This window comes from Molothrus ater, chromosome 10, assembly GCF_012460135.2.
Source record: "Molothrus ater isolate BHLD 08-10-18 breed brown headed cowbird chromosome 10, BPBGC_Mater_1.1, whole genome shotgun sequence".
Taxonomy (NCBI): domain Eukaryota; kingdom Metazoa; phylum Chordata; class Aves; order Passeriformes; family Icteridae; genus Molothrus; species Molothrus ater.
Genome location: NC_050487.2, coordinates 14,317,386 through 14,337,797, shown reverse-complemented (window position 1 = coordinate 14,337,797; position 20,412 = coordinate 14,317,386). Strand labels below are relative to the sequence as shown.

The window sequence follows — 20,412 nt, the reverse complement described above, 5'->3', positions numbered from 1 at the left end:
AGTCTCTGAGCATAGAAGTGTGTGTGTGTGTCTAAGTTCAGATTCTCCTGCTCAACACATAAATCAGAAATTGCCTTACTGCAATTTTCAGTATATAATTTGTTCAATATGAGTGTATGAAAAAGGACTAAAACCTGACATTTGCATTTGCTACAGGCCACATTTCTGGTGGATGCAGCCTCTTGGGTCTTTCCACAAGGGCTGTGCCAGCCACCTGCAATTTCAGTCACCATCTTCCCACAGCTCCTCTCTCCTGTATGGACCCCCAGCCCTGAGCTGCCTGCAGCAGGGCAGCCCCAGAACACAGCATGCTCCTGCTACAGCACCCTGCAGCTTCCTGGGGATGGGGTACACACCGGGGATGTGGGGCTGCAGCCACCCTGCACCTCTGTCCAAGTGCACCTTCACAGCACAGGGTCAATACTGCACTCCTACAGATACCCCTCACCTGCAGCCCAGGCCCTGCCTTCCTGGAGGAATGCCATCTTCAATCCAGCCAGGAGCTTCTTTGAATTAGACCAAAACTTGTCTGCAAAGCAAGCAGGCTCCTCCTTTCACAAAGTACATGAAGTTTGCTTCCACCAACCCTACCACACAGATTAACATTTATTCACCTCTAATAATGACTGGGAAGCCAAATTCCAAGCTAGCCAGGTTAAATACCCCTTTAGTAGTGGTACAGGGAGATCCAATCCAACATAGATAAGAAAAAGCAAGAATCCTACCCTGTTGATGCAATTTGTGGCAGCAAGGATCTGAGCTTAACTGCCCACTCAGGGACAGCACTCTGATGCCTATGAAATGCAGAGATGCTGCAGAAAATATTCTACACCCTTTTAAACCTCTTGAAGAGCTTTGGCATTGACAAACCTTCCTCTTCAAAAGGAAAATTGACTCCTGCTTTGCATGCATTTAAACCAGAATGGCTCCTGCACATGGCCATGGCTTTTAAACTGTATGGCTCTGCTGCCCTTTGTCGTCCAGCACAAACCCAATGCTTTTGAACAGGGTTTTGGAAGATGATGACCTCCTTTGACAAGGTCATTTGATACCCTCAGCCCTTACACCAGCCTCAAAGCACAGGACTTCAGTGAACAGCTGCTTTTCTCCAGCCTAGAAATTCCTGATGCTCACTGAAATTTGAGGCTAAAATAGTGAAAACGATTTTCTCCTCTTCTCCTTGGAGAGAGAATTCCCCGTATCCTTTACCCACGTGGCATGTGTATAAATATAATCTCCTTTCTCTTCTGGCAGCAATTCAAATCATGGGTTTTATTCTCCACCCCACCCAGATGGCAGTTACAGAATCGGGGCAGGAGGGAAGAAGATCGGAGAGGAAACATATGAAATTATACTGGCAAGATTTAAAGGGGACGGATAGAGAGAAAAAATATGCAGAAAACAGCTGTCTTCCTCCTAATCTGATCCTTTCAAAAATGAAGTTGCACAAGTGAGACCCACTAGGTGATGCATTTGATTGTAATTGGGTTGCAAAACAGGCTAATTTTTCTTACTGTAGTCACTGTTTTCGTCCTTGGTCCCATCAATTGTACCATCTGGGTGCATCTGCAGGAAGTATTCCTGCTGGCTGAATAACCTTGTCACAATTCCTTTCAGCTGGGGTTCTGCAAAATAAAAATAATAATTATTACCAGATATACTGAGTAGCACAAGACCCAATTTGCTTGTCCCCCATTAAGCCCTGAGTAAATGTAGAAGTGCTTGGCAGGTAAGACTGCTTTCAGTGATTCCTTTCAAGCATGGCTGTAAAATATTCACATATAATACACAGACAGGCAAATACAATTGAGATCAGATGAGCAGGTAAAATGAAATGCATACTTGGTGCAGTAGAAACAGATTATGGAACATCAATTCTCTGAAAGTTACCTACCAAATGGAAGTATTTAGACAGTTGATGCATTTAGAATATGCCACTTGTTCAGAAGAGTATTTGCTAGCACTGTTGCAAAGAACGTGCCCATTGTTTCTTATCCTCCTTCTGAAGCCAACCACCTTGCTTTTTGTATGCTTGAGGCATTATCATGCAGTGCCAGTTTTATGCCAATGAAAAGCTACTAAAATCACTGGTATTACAGTGGTGTAAATCCAGAGCAACTGAGTGCTGAATCAGGGCTACATGTGAGTGCAACTGCATGGGATTTGGGGAGAAAAATTCGTAAAGGGACAGACACAAGACATTTCCAAAACTGACCTCTGAAGCAGTTATGGGCACCTCAGACCACCTCTGTTTAAAAATCCTGCATGTTTTCCCCCTCCTAAAACATGTGCCACACACTCTGGCAGATTAGAATCTTTGTCTCCAACAGGAGATTCTTTCCCAGCCCCTGTGTATCACAAGCCAGTCATGCCCTGGCTGGCTCTTCCCTATTGCCTCTACATTTTATACCTTCCTGCTGAAGGCTAAAAGGAAAACATGAACAAAAGCAAAATCAGCTTGGACTCGACATGACAGAGGTGTGCAGCTTTATCAGCTGTCTCCTTGTCACCCTACCAATCAAACACAAACTAAGTGGTCAAAACCAAATTCAATTGTAATCATGCAAGTTTAAAAATTTCTCACAGGCATTGCTGCTGGGACACAAGTGAGCTGACTGCCTGTGAGCAGACACACTTGCTGCATGGAGGAGATCCTCATCGTGTGACAGGACTTTGTGGTTTTATGTGACCACCCTCCAAAAGCAAATAAATAAGACCCAATTATTGCTGGCTCAATGGACAGGAAAGAATCCAGCATAGCATACCAAAATCTCATCAGGCTCCTGCCTTTCATGCCTCTGGTGAGGCTGTTTAATAAGCCATGGTTGTTACATAACCGTGGTCACGTTGTGTGTTGATGTTCCCATCCGGAGCCCCGCTCCCGCTGCATCCCTGCACGACTCCCCTTTGGGGAACCCTCACCCTGCTCTCCTGCACTGACAGCAGCAGGCATCTCAGATGAAGACAGGCTGCAGGTGCAAGAGATTTCAGTTTCAGCAATCCCTACCCTAGCCAGGGGAGAGTCAGGTACTTTCTCACAGCTACAAAAGCCACTGAATAAATCAGATCAGAAGGTTTCTCTGCTGCCTTCAAAAAGAAGTGATTTCAGCGCAGTGAGTGCTGTAGGCTGCAGTCAGGCTTTCTCCCAGCAACTCTCAATGATGGGACAGTAAATGAGTACAATTGTACTGGTCATCTACTAAGAGCTAGTGTTGGTCAAGCCAGCATATGTCAAAATGACACCTAGCAAAACACTTAGCTCATTCTTCTTATCTAAATGAAGTACCTATTTTGGTGAATGTAGAAGCTTGATTTAACTTGCTCTTTGTTAGAAAAGCAGATCAAAGCTAGAGGAAATGAAAAGCTGCATTCTCAGGCACAGATGCCTACATCATCCTCCTCAAGTCTGTCCCCTTCCTCCCTTTTATCTAATACCACAATAGTAAAAGCACTAATAGGCACTCTTTGATATGAGACACCTACATTTGAGTCCCTGAATGAATCTTAGCCTTAATTTTACTCACTGGTTAAATTTTAATGTTGAAGTACTTTGCATGAAATGGAAGAGCTCTCAGAAGGAGAGACTTAGAAGATGCTCCTGCAGTCTGAGGTTTTCTGTGTGCTGGAGAAGTGGGGAGGTCTTGTCTTAAAGCTCTCTGAAGAGGAGAGGGGAGAGAAAACAACCCTGACCTTATCTCTTTTCTTCGGAAGATGACTTAGCTACAGGATAGAATTAGAACAGCACCTTTTCCTCCTTCTTAGGGATGCAAACTATATTTCAACCATGCAAATAATTTTGGAACAGGAAAATCTCTCCCCCTTCTACTAAATAGCCTACCATGTAAAACACTGACCAAATCTGCTTGTTATTAATAACTTATGACTTTTTCAGAGTTTATCAGAATAGCACCAAAGATCCCCTGATGCTTTCTTGCATCCTTTCTATAGATGCAAACAGTTGCACCAGAAGGCTGTAACACCATAGCAAATACAGGGTAAACCCTTTCAGGTTCCTTTCTCTTGCTGACCTGACAGACACCTGGTCAGCTTTAACAACTGCCCTCTTCATAATGCTAGCTGTTTCTGAGTCATTGCCTACCTAGGGACAAGTTGGAGGGGAAATCTTGTGTTACATGACCTGGTTTTGCTGAACTTTGAGGCTCACACCCAAACTCAAAAGTAAAATTCAAAGGGACTGAAGCAGGGAGTTCTCAGCCATACAAAAAACCACATACCTCTTGGCCCTAACACAGTCTGAAAGCAGCAGAGCTCCTGTCTCTCCTCACTGCACAGATCCTCTTCTGCAGGAACATCCCTGCCCACACTCATTTAGGATACCCTCTAGCAAAAAAATGCCTTTTCCAGACACCCAGGTATCAGAGAGCCTTTTGGAGACACACAGGTCTCTCCTTTCCTCATTTCTTCATTTCCTTGGGTCTCTTTCTACAGCAGAGAAGCTGCACTTTCAGGTACCTTTAGCAACCTGAACTAAACCCAGAAGCAGCCAGGGAGGTGCACAGCCAGCACCGAGTTCTCTCCTCAAGCACAAGGAGGGCTGAGCAATGGGGTGATTTGTCTCACACAGTACAGCCATCTCTCCACCTGAACTGATCTCTCTTTGCATCCCCAAACCCCCATAGGCTGGCCAGGCCAGGTGCAAAGGGTCCCAAAACCACCAGTATCTCTCCAGTGCCTGCAAAGGAAGCAGCTCAAACACAAACAGGTGCACAGGTGACAACAGCTGCTGGAGTAGCTGCTTCCCACCAGGGAACCTCTTGTCTTATGTCTGGGCATAAAGTGAGGTACTGGGATTTGCCATTCATACAGTAAGCAGTGCTGGAGGCCTACAGACAAAATTTTAGGCGAAGACAACTTTTAACAAGGAGCGAGGATTTACTCATTTTCCCCTCTCAGTGTGGAACTATTACTGGAAGAGAAAATTGTATCATCACAGGGAATTTTGCTGCTAGCCCAGAGGTAAAATGCTGCATGTGACTTTTAAGAGACCTACTTTTGTCATATCATATATTTTAACATCACTTCTTTCCATCTACAGAGCAATTCTATCAGTCTTCCAGCACTGCTAACCCTTATGCTGCAGCATTTGTTCTGAAAACCTCAGTTTATAGAAAAAAACCAGTATGTCTCCTTGTCAATTAAGGATGCTGAGACACCCTGGTAAGTCAGAACAGAAAGACAATGATATAGACAGAACATTCCAGGTTTGCAATAAAGAGAACCACCCTTTCCAGCAGATATTATTGACAGTGCTTATTGGAGTACCAGGGGGGAAAAATAAAATAAAACCCCACAACCTCTGTACTTTTGTCTGTATTGCCTTCAATGGTACTGCTCCAGGCTATATTCAATAAAGAAAGAATCAAACAGTAAAATAAAGGAAAAAAATGCAGCACAGATAAACAAAAACTCTGCTATGAGCATTTTTTTTCTATAATACTTAGAATTTATCACAAAACAAACCTACTGTCTAGCCTTGGCCTTGTAAAGCAAATGGGACTCAAATCCTCTTGCTTTTAAAGGTGCAATACTGCATAACACACTTGGGATAAACCTATTCCTTCCCCCTCAGGCTCCTCCGTGTGCACTTCCCTTCTGCTACAGAAGCAGCTTTCCCTGCAGAAATGGAACTGAACTAACATGGACAAGACTTCAGCACCAACTTAGTGTCTCCCTAAACACAAAGTCAAGCACTTCAGAATGGATTTAAGAAAGATGTTCTTGCCCCTGCCTTAATCCCGAACTACTGACTGAACAGAAGAGATTTCCATGCAGCTTCTACTCCCAGTGTAAGACCCATGCTACAGTCATGCAATATGCAAAGGGATATTTTTATCCCTCCTTTATAAGCAATACTACTATACTTCAGGATGTTTACTTTAAAGATCTTGCTCTAGCTGCTCAGATACAGCTGTTGAGGGCTGAGGAGTACCGGAGAAAGCTTGGTGGACTCTCTTTATGCAGATGCAGTAAACTCAGTTCCTTCCAATGTAGCAATTCTGGAGGATGCAAGGGAAGATCATGCTCAGGAAGCACCTCAATGGGGACATCAGAGTGCAGAACAGAACAATAACACAGAGCAAGAGCTAAGCTGTAACTCTCCTAGTGTGTAGCATCTGTCAGACCAGGCACTTTACCTTCAGTGAAGACACAGTTGTCACCTAATGCCCCTTCTTAGAGCAGTCATCTGCTGACAACTCACTGAACATCCCCTGAAGGGCATCTTGCTTGGTTACCCTTTCCACAGGCCAAACTCACCACTTCTGTCTGCCCTGCTTTTAACTTTCTGAGCCCTCTGGCACAGCTGAGGCCAACTAAATCATGATCTGACTGCTAATCTTCCTGTCTCTACTTAAATGGTAATGTGATGCTGCCATTATTCACTTCTGCTGTCCTGCTGCTGAGCCTTAAAGTCATCTCAGTTCACCATGAGCTGCTGTGCTTCCTGCCTTATTATGCAGCTCCACAGTGATCTTCATCCTCCCGGGGCTTGCCAAGGACATGATAGTTGCAGGGTGCTCACATGCACTTTGTTTGATCTCCAGGGGCATGCCAGGGGCAAGGCCAGAGGATCATGGCTAAATCAGCTACTCTGCAGAGTCATGTCCCTCACCCTCAAGCTGCAGGCATTGCTGAAGATATCTGCTGCGTGCTATGGGGAAAAGAGCAAGAGCACTGACAGAAATATTACTATTTAATGACCTTTTCATTTAGCTCTCCTATTTAAGGTAAATAAGGAACTCACCCCTTAAATGGAAAATGGAGAACACAGAAGTATAATAACTTCCCTAATGCAGAGGAGCTATGAGGTTATGCATCAATGCAGCATTTAGCAAAGCCCCACTGAAGGCACCAACTCCTGCTTATTTCCATCAGCAAAGCAGCAGCACTAAAGCCCTGGGGGAGGACCCCTACTCTCTTATCATCACTGTAGGGTAGCTCAATTTGCTCCAAACCCTGCTCTGAAGCAGCAAAGAACAGGGCACAACACCGACTTCCAGCTGCAACTGCACTATGGAAGGCAGTCTGGTATGGTCTCATTTCTTTCAACTCACAGAATGCCTCTTCTTACAGCAACACAATGACCTGAGGCTGCAGCAAGCCAGTCCCCACTTTGCCTTGGGCTGGGAATTATAAAAGAACTCAACCACACTCACAGAAGTCACCTCAATCTGAATTCTCCAAGTCAATGGCACAGAACTCAGAGGAGCCACTTTTCAATGAACTCTTAAAAAAGATGAAGGGCTTAGTGACCTTTGAGGGATTTGAGCCACTGGCTCCAAGGATTCTTGCAATGCACAGCAATGCTCTTGGTTGGCAGGCAAGCCTCCACTTGAGGTTACTGGTGCAGAACTGCTTCTAAATCTACTTCAGAAGTTACTGTGCTGGGTGCCAGTGGTACCCAGTGTGGGTTATGGCATAAACTCTGAAGCTCACGGGGTTACTGCTCTCTGCACAACGAGCTGTCAAACAACAGATGACTCTGCAAGCTCAGATGGGAAGCAGCAATTTTCTATCCAGCAACCTGCAATAAGGTACAAGGAAGGCACCTACTGCAGAATTTCCACAGGAGACTTGCCCATTTGTTTGCTCTCTTTCACTGCAGCTCAGTGCCTCTGTCTGGTCTGAGCACAGCAAGGCTGTGAGAGATGCCAGCAGCAGGCTCCCAGAACAGCCCCTCTGGCACCTCCTAAGGACATCGGTGTGGTGAGGGAGAAAGCAGCTCCAGCTCTCCTCTGAACCACCTCGGCACGCTGCTGACTCCCTTCTGTGCCTGTGCAACAGTTTTGCTGAGGATGTGACTGCAAACACGGGAAATGTAATACATCTCAGGAGCATATTTCACCTAAATGTTCTTCAAACATTTGTTTATTGCAATTAAACATTTTAGCCTGGAATTTACACATTCCATTATTCTTATTTTCCCCCATTCAGGCTGCAGCTGTCATAATGGGAGGCTGATTTATGACTCACCTAACCAGCACCCAAATCCTTAGCACACCAAGCCCAGCATGCAAGTCAGAGCATAAACTGCTCCTAATTTACTTAGATTAACTCCGCATTTTAAGTGCCACTGCAGAAACCGCAGTTCCCCTCCCCTAAAAAGATGGGTTCCAGAATACTCGATAAGCCAAATTTTGTGGACAGAGAAGGGCACCAAATTCCCTCCTTCAGAAGTACAGTATTAATAAAGGCTTGTAATAAATCGGCACGAGTATCAGCGAGCTCCATGCAGATTACTATGGTGACAGGCAGCAGCACAGAACTTGGGGATGAAAAGCTGAGGGAGATAAATGTTGGGGTTGTTTTCCCAGTCAGGAACTGCCAAATTCTCCAGGGTGTTTGGAGTTAAGATGAAGTAATTTGTCTGTCTCAAATTAAATGCATCACTATCGACATAAGTTTAATGGCTCAACACACTACAATGATTCACTGAATCCACCCAAACTGGGAAGCTCAGGAGTAACACCACTTGCAGCTATGAAAGGAGCTACTGCCCTTGAAGACCCAGAGCGTTTCCTCTGGCCAAACACCCTGACTAACTCAGCCATGCAGCGACTGTGGCTGTAAGCGCTCAGCAGATGCTGCACAGGGCTGGCTGTGGCTGCACCTGCCGTCGGTCACGCTCGGAGCAGGTCAGAGCATCGGGAGCCACACCGGGATCCTGGAGGACACTCCAACTGTGTCATGAAGGTGTGGAGGTGGGAAATCCTGCTGCAAAGTGCTGAGCATTTTCAGCTCCCTCAGGAGTCACTCAGTGCACAGAAGTGCACAGGCAGAGGCAAGACATTTATTTCCCAGTGTCACAGTATTTTCCAGTTTCTGTCACTAAACTCAGCAAAATTGTTTGGAGCTGAAGGACGTGTATTCCTTGAGGAAGCTACAAACAGGTGGCCAGGATGGCCTGGGCAATGCTGCCTGTAGCATCCTGAGTAACAGGCAGGGAGAGGGCAAAAGAACTGCAGAGCCAAGGGAAGTGAGCGACACAGGGGAGCATTTGTGTTTATCTGGATGTCTCCTCAGGCTGCCTGCACACAGGTCCAGTCACGGTGGGTAACAACAGCTGCCCAAACATTAGGGAGCTCTGTAGCAAAGCCAGGCATCCAGCCCCACCTTGCAAAGCTGCCATGAACCCCTCTAGGTGCAGCCATTTGGCTTAACACAGTGGCACATCACTGAGCCTATGAGTAGAACGGAGAGATGGAAACAGACTTACTGACATCAAGATTTGCTCAGATCTATGGTTTTGGGGGCCTCAGAACAGTCAATCCCAGCTCCTTTCCCAATGAGGCAGAACAAAGGCCATACCCAGCTTCAGTTTAACATGATTACAGGGATAGTGTCACCCTCCAATTACAAAGCGTTCATCTGGAGAAGATGGCTCTGGGACAACAGGGCTGCATGGTTCACTCGTGTATTTACTCATCTCAAGTGTGAATCCCCACCCAGGGCTAATAACTACAGAGTAACAACTGGTGTTTCCAGGATGCACTACATGTAATAATGGGCTGTGCTGGCAGGGTTGGCCTCTCTGTTTGACGGACATGCTTCCAAAAATGACATTTCCCTAACTCAGAGGGATGATGGGCTCAAGCTGATGACAGTATCATCAGTGCAATTGCCTCCTGTCACCATCACTGAGTCACTAGAGCAGAATGGCACCTTGTAGGCAAAAAGAGCATCCACAGAAGTGATTTCCTTCCCTGAGCTGGAGCCTGCCAGGAGGAATAGTATTATCTCTCCAGCATGGAGCACAGCTGCCTGCCTGCACCCCTCCACGATGCCTGCTTTGCTCTAACCAAGATGAGTCCCTCCAGAGAAGTCTTATTTCTCACTTGTAGAGTAGGTGGAAATGATATGATTGCACATCCACGGCATTTATGCATGCCCTCCCATATCCAGGAATCAGCTTTACAGGGATGTTAATACAAGTCTGATGTAAGGGGAAGAGAAATTAGTCATATAAAGCATTGAAAACTAGGGGTGCCACATGGAATCACTGCTACATCTCTGTGGATGGTCTTAGGACAGCCTATGGATGTTAGAAAGTAAAGAAGTCACCCTGCATCTCACCCACTCTTCAAGAACTGGATTCCATGTGACAGCCACCTAAGGTCAACAGCTCAAGGATAATGAGGTATGAAGTTGTGGATGAGTTTTCGCAGAAGGCAAACACCAAACTAACGTACATGACACACGAGCTATCCACTCTGCACAAACATCAAGGACAAAACAGCCATCACAGCACTGCAGGGCCAAAGAAGAACCAAAAGATCACTGCAGGTGAAACAGTGGGACAAAAAGTGGATGAGAACTGATGGCCCACCTGCCACCAGGTATTTTGGCACAGAATTGCTGACTACTCCTGTGTAAAACTGTCTAGCTGAATATTTTGCTGAAAAGTTCAGAGTAAGAGCAGATAAAGCTATTATACAAACTCCATCTCACTAACAGAAAAAAAGAGAGGTCTGAAAAGAGTAAAAGTTTCCATTTTTTTTTCTTTGGACATCATATTTTCTTTGGAAATGTAATGAAAAAAATGTTAACAGAGCCAGAGATTAAATCCAAAGTTTCATTTTAAGTACAATGAAATACTGCATTGGTCTGAATCCTCTTCTCCCCAGAAACTTCTTTTCTTTGACCAGAGAACTAAGAAAACCCAATTCTTCATACAGTTCACTGCCACGTTTCTCTTTGCCTCCCCCAGGATGTGGTTTATGTTGCTTTGTTGATACAGTGTGTTTTAGCAGCAGACAAAATTTTAAAACATTTCCCTTTCAAGAGCAATTTTCTACACCTGTATTGACTCCAGCTCTGATGATAAAACCAAAGCCAGGCAGGAACAAAAGGCATACAGAAGAGATGTAGTGCTGTTCCTGAATTTATGCAGGATAAGCTTTTTCAGGTAAAGGAATTAAAAAAAAAATAGAAATCTAATGCAAAATAAGTTGTAGCTACAGCTCCTAAGCTGTCATTTTCCAGTACAGTTAATGCCTTGGCTACTGAAGGTTAAAGCCTGCTCATAAGTATGGATAGCAGAGCATACAAAATGTATTATTTATTTTGAGGAACACCCTGCAATTATTCCTGACATATTGTGTAATTAGCCAAAATTACAGCATATTCACCTAGAGTGAAACAGAGGATAGCATAAATATTATGTGTGAGCCCACAGCCACTGAGCACATTTCATCTGGGTGCAGGTGTGTCTCAGGAACCCACCAAGTGTGGTTCTCCCTGGCCCCCTGGGCTGTGCCAGCTCCTGAGTCAACACCCACAAAGGGGAAACATGGGGAGTAAAATCCTGATTTTCCCCATGCCAGCAATGGGAGCTCAAGAGCTGCGTGAAGATTTAACAAATGGGAACACCCACACTGTAGAGCTTTCAGGATGACTGAGCCCAAAGCTCATACCAGAGAAGAAGGGGTATATTCCCACATATGTTATGCTAAGAGAGGTGGAAAGGAGAGCTCAGAGGATGTCTGCAGAAGCTGCTTGCTTTGCTGCCTTGAGCTGACAGGAGGAGAAACTGAAAAGCAGCAATGTCATCTTTGCCATGCTTGCAGCACCTCTTGGCCTGCAGCTTCCCAGAGAGTAGGTTTCAGACAGAGCTACATGTCAGACCCATCCTAAGGACTTGTTTGATGGCTCAGAAACCCTGGGGAATGTTGTGGCAGTGCTCTGCCATGTGTACAGTTAGGAAGATTTTATTTTGTTCTCTTGACTCCAAAATGCAATATAAAACTTCGTCCCTGTTTATCAGATTTCTTCCTGGTTTCCTACAGAGATGTGGTTTGGATATTAGGACATTCTGCCCAGAATTGTCTCTCTGGGAGGATGCAAAAAACAAGTTTAAGAACATCCTTCTAAGGAATGCACATCTGGAATCAGCATAGGCCTGCAGCTGGACTAATCAACAGTGAGGGTCCCTTTCAGCCCTGCTGCTGGGTGACCATGACTTGGTGGCATTAGCACATTCTGTACTCCAAGTTTTTGAGAGACTCCACGATAGAGCCCCCATCTCTGCTCACCTCGAAGTGCCCCATGCAAGGCACCTCATCACTAACAGCGCTCACGTGAGCAGGGCAGACACCAACCTGCCACAGTGCTGGGATTTATGCCGTTCTCAGATGCTAAATCTCTCCACTTCCCCATCAATCCAGCAGGACTGAAATACTGCAGAAACACCAAGAAGTCCCTCACACAAACAAAATATACCATGGAAACAACCACATCAAACTTCCACTCTGCTCTGAATGCCTAGAATAGTAAATCCATTAAAATAGAAAATGGACAGAACATACTACCAACAAGCACTGAGGAGAAACTAATCACTTCAGATACTATCAGTCTCAGGGAAGGTACCTGGTCCTACCAGCACCAGCTCACACAAGTGCCCTATGTTGTCATCTTATTGCAGGGGTTCCATACTGTTGTCTCCTTATCACAAAGGTTTCCTACCTCCTTGGTATTTCTCATGGGCAGCTCCTGAGACCACTCACTGTTTCTTCTTCACAAAGCAGCCAACTGACTCCAGTTTCCCTACTCAATGAGCCACCCCACTCTTTTTATAGCATCTTCTTCACATTGGTCACAGCTGTGGCCTGTTAAAGTCAGGTCTGTTCCTAATCTTTGATAATTGGCCCTGCTGCAACTCCTTAGGGGTAAGATTACTTTCTACACTATCTTTATTATTTTATATTCTATCCCCCTACAGCCCTGGATAATCACTGGATAACAACTCAGGGAAAAATTTGGGTCCTAGTGTCATTCTGCAAGCTTTAAATAGTGCCAAGTGATAACATCTTCTTTTGCTACAGTATTCCTCAAGCAATCTTACAGCACTTTCCAATGGGATGAGCACATGAAACTCCTTTATTTAACAGGTAATGAGCCTGTGATGTGGAAGAAATTAAAGCTTGAATCAGTCGAGTTGTATTACAAGAATATTTTTTGCTCACTGCACTAGTGCAGCTTAAGCATTTCTGTAGCAGTCTGGAAGCATTTTTGACTCAAAACAGTGCTGTTACTAAATTTCAACAAATCTTATACAACACCCAAATGCATAATGAAAATGTGCTGCTTATGCCATTCTGAAATATTATACTTCAAAGAGTAAGATCATGCTAAAAATGGCCAAAATTCCACCATATGACTTGAAGTTCTTTCCTTTTGCTTTGTGAAAATATACCTTTTTTTAATCTGCATAATGATTTTAATTTTCCATTAGAGCCAAAGGTTTCCTTCAAACTAATGAAAACGCTCCAGGTGTGAGAAAGTGATCATCCACTTAGTTCCATCTAAAGCTCTGTTTTAAATAACAGTGATGTTTTATTGCTCATCTCTCAGCACAAACACCTGATTTCTGGTATCAAGCAGCTCTCAGGACTCCAGTGAGACAGGCAGGTTCACCTGCCACCCAACTGCCATCTCAGAAGAGAGCTGAAATCAGTAAGCTCCCTCCCCAGGGATGCGTGTGCTGAGGATGACACAGTGCAGATGGAGTGAAAACAGAAAATCTGCCTCTCCAACAGGTATCTGAACAAAGCTCCTGCTCCCCCAGCTGCCTAGGAGTGCTCAGAAAGCTCTAAAACTTCACTTGGTGCTTGCTAAACATTTGAGAGCTGCTATGGGGCCGTGGCTCTAAAATCTTAGAATTTATTTAATAGAAAGTAGAGTAGAAGAAGAAACAGGAAGAAAAATAGAAGAAGAAATGTTTATGGAAGCAAAGAGGGTAGGAGTGGCACAGAATGAAATTAAATGAAAGCAAAAGAAACGTTTAGAAATGTTTCAGTACTGATGCTGTGTGCCTGCCAGCAGGCAGAGCCCATACTGATGAGCACCACACCTGATTGTAAAGGCCAGTAGAGAATTACTGGTTACACCCCACGCTCTGCCAGCCCTTTTAGCCCCAGTAACAGACATTCCCTGCCAGAGTGTGATGCTGATCACCACAGAATGAGCGCAGGGACGGCTGCAGATCGATACCAGAGGCAGCCAGTGACTCACCCCAGCTCCAGTTACAGGAGCTGTGCCAGAAAACCACCAGCTACAGGGCAGGTGGATGGTCCAGGCCCCTCACCTGCCAGCATCTGATCCCTGCATCTCCTGCAGCCCAGTGGTTCCCAAGACCCCAGGGAACCCTTCAGCACCCAACCCTAAGCTGGGTGCTGGAAGCTAAAACCAGCTGTCTTTTTGCTAATTTCTACTGCTTCTCAATGTTCTGGAAAATGTGGACTGACTTTTTGCAGCCTGGCCTCATTTGCAGCAGACCCATCCACTTGATCTTTTGCAAACAGTTTTGCTTTGGGGGATGAATGAAATGTATTTATTTGGCAGCTGAGGAAACATGGGTGGCAACTGCTAAGCAAAGAAACTATCTGTGCAGCCAACAAGGGAGGAGACAGCCAACGATGCTATTCTAGATAAATATCAATTAAGTGAGCATGTTCTATTAACCCCAAGACCTCTCTTTTCTTCCTTCATTCCAATCCAAAATGCTTAAGTATCTCAAGAAAGGAACATTTGAGGGGGATTTTATCTTTATCATAACTGCAATCAGGTTTCAGCCAGGGAAGAGGCACAAGTAACAGAATTACATTGCCTCTCTGTGGTTATTTTGCCAGTTCACAGCATGTAGCTGTCCACTGGAGGTAACATATGCCCTTAACAGAGCAGGCTGCTGGAGGGAAGGTGAGACAGGAGTGCACAGAGCACTCCGCAGATGCTGCTGTGGGATGTGAGAGAATGTGGGATGTGAGAGGATGTGGGATGCTCTCCACCACTGCAGTGGCTGTACCTAGCCCTGATCTTCACCCTCACGTACAGCCCCCTCCATGAGAGGCAACCAGCCATTTTCTGACATCTATCCCTGAAGTTGCACACTCCAAACAAGAACTATTGTGCTGAAGAGGTCCCAGGAAGAAAGACAAGGAACACAGGCAGGTGACCGCATACCTGCTCCTCTCCTTTTACCACAGCTGCCCACCTTCTGGCCAGTGAAGTGCCAGAGGTCCACAGCTGAGGGTTCCTCTTCAGGAACACAGCAGGGCCAGCCAAGTACCGTTGGAAATCGAGTTTGTTTTTGTGCTTGGTAACACTGCAGGAGGAGGGGGCACTGATGCAAGTCAGACGGGATTGCACAAAATTCCACCTCCCACACAAAACTTCAGGTACAACAGGTGCACATGCTGCCAAGACAGGAGAGGCGCTGCTACTGCTACCTCCCCCTTGCTATTGAGCACAGGAGCTCAACAGTCTTCCAAACTTAGAGCTCTGGAGTTGCAGAACCCCAAGCAGCATCTCCTCAGTGGGCACCCCACCAGAGAGGAACAGTCATCACCTCATGACAAACCCAAAGCCACAGAGCAGACGCAGCGACACAGCTGCACAGACCCCTTCTGTGATGCTGCTGCTTCCAGCATTAACCTTCATCTCCCGGTGCAGCCCACTCCACAGGGAAAGGGCAGAGAGCAGAAATGCCCAGAGGTGCTGCATGGAGCCTCATCACACTAGCAACCAGCCACAGCTCCTCCCAGAAGACTGGAAAGGCTCAGGACTCAGGTCACCACCCTGCCTCCAGGTTCGTGGCCTTGTCTCCCTGCCACCTTTAGCCAGGGCATTCTGGAATGAACACAGGACAGAGGTGTTTGACAAGTGCCAGCTTGCATCCAGGTGCATTTTCTCAGCAGCCACATAAGCTCCATCAGAGTGTCAGAAAGCCTCATTTCAGTGCTAGAACGAGCACAGTTACTTGTCTGAGCTGCAGCGTGGGGGCTGGAAAAGCCAAAGTGAGTGGTCTGCCTGAACAGTGAATCCCACAGTCGTGTTCCACAGCTCTCAAGAAAGATGCCTTCTGCTTTACCATTTTAGAAATGTGTTGTAGCTGCTATTTTCAGAGGTACTGTTAAGAAGCTGTAGCCTTACAGCTACAGGGTTTGTGCAGCCCTGTGACCATGCTGCACAAACTCAGTCTCTGCATTGACTCCCTCAAAGCACAAAACCCCAGTTCCTGCAAGCTGGATGAGAGGCACCCATGAGTGCATCCATGGTTCTCCTGCAGCTTCTAAGAGAGATGCAAAGTAAAAGCAGCCTCTGGAAAGACCGAGTTACTTCAGGATTCTGCTACATGTCAGCAGAGGGCAAAGATAAAATAGGTGTAGTAGCTTCATGCTCAGAAAGGATAATACATTAACATGAAAAATCTTGTGTTAGCTGGGGAATAGAGATGAACCACGTATTAAACAGGAGAACAGAGCAGACTGCAGCAAGTACAGCCCAGGTACGGAGAAGATGACTTCAGTGCAGGTCACTTCTTAAAACATTTCCAAGATCAAGACACAACAATAATGCAGTCATGGCAATGACAAAACATACGAAAATGTATCTGTATTCAATGATTAGTCTTTATTTAAAAGTTAGTTCTTTGGAGCTGCTTTCTCTAACCTGTTCTTGTCTATGTTCTTGGTTACCTTCTGCCAAGCTATGGAGCTTGCAAATATGAAAGGGATATCAATCTCTTACATGTTTTCCTTGATAACATTCTTCCTTTGATTTTAATAACAAATCACAGCTTGGTTTCAAGTGTGCAGGAGCAGAAAAATCTCAGAAGCAATACGCACATGACTGTTCAGAAGGATAGATCAAATGACACAAATGGGGATGAAACAAACACCTACCTGGCCACTGTGGTTCATGGTAGTCCTTTCTGGGAGGGGAAGGAAGGAAAGCAGATAAGCCCAACTGCATTTGCACTTGCTCCACCACAGTGAGACTCATGATTATGTTTGTTTCTCAGACAGTCTCATCAGCTCCCATGGCAGCTCTGCTCTCCTCACTGCCCAAGTCAAGCTGATGATTGTTTTGGCTAATAGGCAATTTATCTGTTAAAATATGAAGTAACTTGTCTACTGGAATTATTCTAAATTTGTGTTGAATTCAGCAAAGCAAGTAAGGAAGAAAGAAAACCTTGTCTCCATTTTGGTATTTTTTTGGAACTCAAGCTTTTGGGTTTATATTTCAAAGGAACATTTCATTTAGAATAATACCTGAAAGTTAAAGAAAAATACACATATCAGAATCTTCTAAATGAAATTGCACCATTATCCCCCCCCCCAAAAAGAACTCAACAGTTGTATCAGTCAACGATAAATTGATTTATATGGATCTTTTATGGTGAAGGGAAATAATCACTCACAAACCACTTTTTCCCCTGACTCTCCAATTTGACCGGTGACGGAGGAATCAATCATTTGTATTGATCTAATGGTGAGCCTCTGCTGGCTAACAATTTCCACTGCTCTCACAAGCACAGCTGCCCCTGAGGCCATGGGGACAGAAGATATCCATCCCTCTCAGAGCTTGGATAACTTCCACGGATTTTCTTGGCATCAAGCACACTCGGTCCAGAACTAGTCTGAAGCAGCTTACTGACTGACATGCTCGTCCATAAGCTGTGTTGGGAAGCAGGCTGGCAGCTGAGTTTTCCATGCTCTGGAGAAAGCCAGGAACCTGCAGCTCTTCCCCAGATTTTAGGCACTGAGAGCTTGGAGTTGCTATCTGAGCCCAGTAATGGAGCACAGCCATGCACCGTGACACCACCACACCTGCAAGTGACAAATGTGTGTGATACCAACCCCGGGGATCAACTGGGTAAAATGAAACCCATCAGCCAAGCTGTCATCAGCAGCAGGGAGCCCCTTCCTCCCTCCCAGTTATGTTGGCATTCATTAGCATGGGTGGTGCAGAAGGAGCTTACAGCACTGTCCCACCAAGGAGGATGCATGCCCTCAGGGTTGTGCCGTTCCCCTTGGTGTTATCCAGGCTCATGTCTGGCTGGAGACTTGCCATCCATGCCCTCATCTCAGCTAGCACTTCTAGGAGGTCTTGCTGTCCAGGTGATGTCACATTTCCAGCCATTTCCATTCCTGTCAGCCACTTAGATAGAGAACCCAGCACCAAATTCTGCAGAGGAGCAGGGAGAAGAATGTGATGGACCCCCCCTTGGCTGGGCACACACCCAGACATGCATGGACACACAGAGAAGGGCTGGGATCCAGAGGGAATTCTCTCCTGCAGGGAGCAGCTATGCCCTGGGTAATGCCGCCGCATTCGGACAGTAGCAACAAAGTGGAGAAATCCCAGAGGCTGGGCAGGTATTACAGCTGTTCTGAGAGCACTATTCCACAAAAGCAGGCAAGGACTAGGAGCTAAAAAGGTGGTTTTTACCCTGAGCTTCAATCATCATTTTCACCCTGCATGAAATCAGAAAGGACTTTAGGATTTAAGTTGGGGAATTTAACAGCTTGCAGATGACAGACTTCTCAAATGCTTTAAATGAATCTCTGAATGAACAAAGTCCTTCTATGTCCTTCAACTAAAGTTGCCCTTATATTTTACTTATACTGCCGCAAAAATATCTACATCCATATATTTTAAGTTCCAAATCACTATTTATTATTCAAAATGAGAGATACAGCAAATGGAAAACATGGTTTAAGTTACTGCTTTTTTCCTATGTGCAAGCCATTTCCTTCACTTTGGAAGAAGCCTTTATATATCCTTAAGGAAAAGCATCTTTCCCTGGAAGAGCACAAAGTATGTACCAAACAAGGAAAAAAAGGGAATTAAAAAAACACTTTTTTTTTTTTTTTCCCTGAGGTGAAAAACCTGTTTGAGAATGAGCTCTGCATTCTGAGCTGGTAACTCACCTATAAAAGCAACATCTGAGGGGACTGAGACAATGCTACACAGTGCCTGGCATTGCCTGACCCAAAGCTGCCTCAATTCAAACATGATTTCCCCAAGTAATAACACTCCTTCAGTGGGTTTCACCTGGATAAAATTTCTAGCAACCCCCTCAGATATTGTGCCTGATGCTCTAGCCTGTTTCCCTTCATGCAAGGTTGTCAAACTGCTCAGCTTTGCTGTTCAGTGGCCATGGCATGATGGAGGGCTCCCTCTACCCCAGCTCTCTGGGGTGAGCTCTGCCTGAGAAGATGGCTGGTGAAGCAACAGTGACAGCTTTCACAAACAAGCTGAACCCACCAGCCCAGGCTTTTCAGACTGCTATAAAACAGCTGAAGGAGGGACACACTTGGATGCTTTAATTCAGACACAAAGGGATGAAAGTACTTCAAGGTTCAACTCCTTGTTGGCAGGGAAGTCATATGGAGAGAGCTCCTTGTCTCATCTCCTGCACTCAACTCTTGGATCCATCAGTCCCTGAGGAAGAATCCACCTCTTGAACCTGCACTGACAAGCCATGCCATACAATAATTTCTTTTGAATCCTCTATCAAGTCACTATGGTTCAGAGCAAAATATATAATTTATAGATGCACAATTGCAGCAAATGACCTGTATTAACTCACAATAATGGGATTAAGCCCATGTGTCCAAATATTCAGTTTAGTCCACAGCACTCAGTGTCCTTATTTGGCCTATCTTAAACTAGTAAGTCATCTTGGAGCAAAACACATCCAAGAGCTCTAAAAGAACACAGTGTGCATGTGAGACAGCTGCTTTTGCCCATTGAAAAGACAGACAAAATTAGTTCTCATTTTACAACACAGTCCCTATTGCAACCAACAAATGAGATGTTTCTGCAGTCTGTTTTCCCCAGGAGCAGATAGCTTTGATTATACAAGATATCCCTGCATGGATCTGGTTCCCCATAGCCTGCCAAAACCTCTGACTACTCATGCCCAGTATGTGAGACTCAACTGCTCCAGGGTGCAAATTCTCCCTTCCCATACAAGAGCAGGAGTATGTCACTCTCACTTCACACAGGCTGCAAAGTGGAGCACAAGGTGCCAACCAATGCCAAGTAACTCTACTCACCCACGCCTTTACTGAATATTTTAGTTACAGCACTGTTTGCATATTAAAACATGTATTAAACAGCTTACTTAATCAATGTAAGCTCACACAGTTACTTTACAGAAGAAAGGAGCAAAGGGAACATGAATCTCCACCAGAGTTGTATCTGTGTAATGTGCAAGCTGCAGCTCCACCAGTGCTGCATTCTGAGCTCAGTGGCAGCAGGGCCCAAAGTTTGGCTTGCTGGTTCCAGCATTGGGAATTAGGTTTTTGTGTCAAGTAACTGCTCCATAGCTGGAGTTGGTCTCACCTTCTGTAACATGGGAAGAATCCTCTCCATTTGGTAGAGCTTGTTGAGTGCTATAGATGAAAACCACTCTGTAAATTTGAAGTATTTTGACAGTTACTCCCCACAGTCATACGACAAGGTCATGTTTAAAAAGATAAGGAGAGATCCCCTAGCACTCAACTAGATGTATCATCTCCAAATACAACTGTACCTCTTGAACAGGGGTGTTTCTCTCATTCCCTTCAGTGACTTGCAAACTACTGAACCAGCATATCATTAAGTACG

General features: G+C 45.2%; 1 protein-coding gene across 4 annotated transcripts in view; it reads right to left on the bottom strand.

Annotated features, from left to right (window-relative positions):
* The window catches only part of FGF12 (fibroblast growth factor 12), a 219,247-nt gene that overhangs the window by 75,340 nt on the left and 123,495 nt on the right, over window positions 1-20,412 (bottom strand). For 3 of the 4 annotated variants that reach the window (XM_036389244.2, XM_036389245.2, XM_036389242.2), the window contains one exon: window positions 1,515-1,625. In XM_036389244.2, coding sequence (XP_036245137.1) covers window positions 1,515-1,625 — 111 coding nt within the window. Of the gene's footprint in view, window positions 1-1,514; window positions 1,626-16,697; window positions 16,723-20,412 lie in introns of those variants that run through there. The other variant, XM_036389243.2, reaches the window with a different exon arrangement.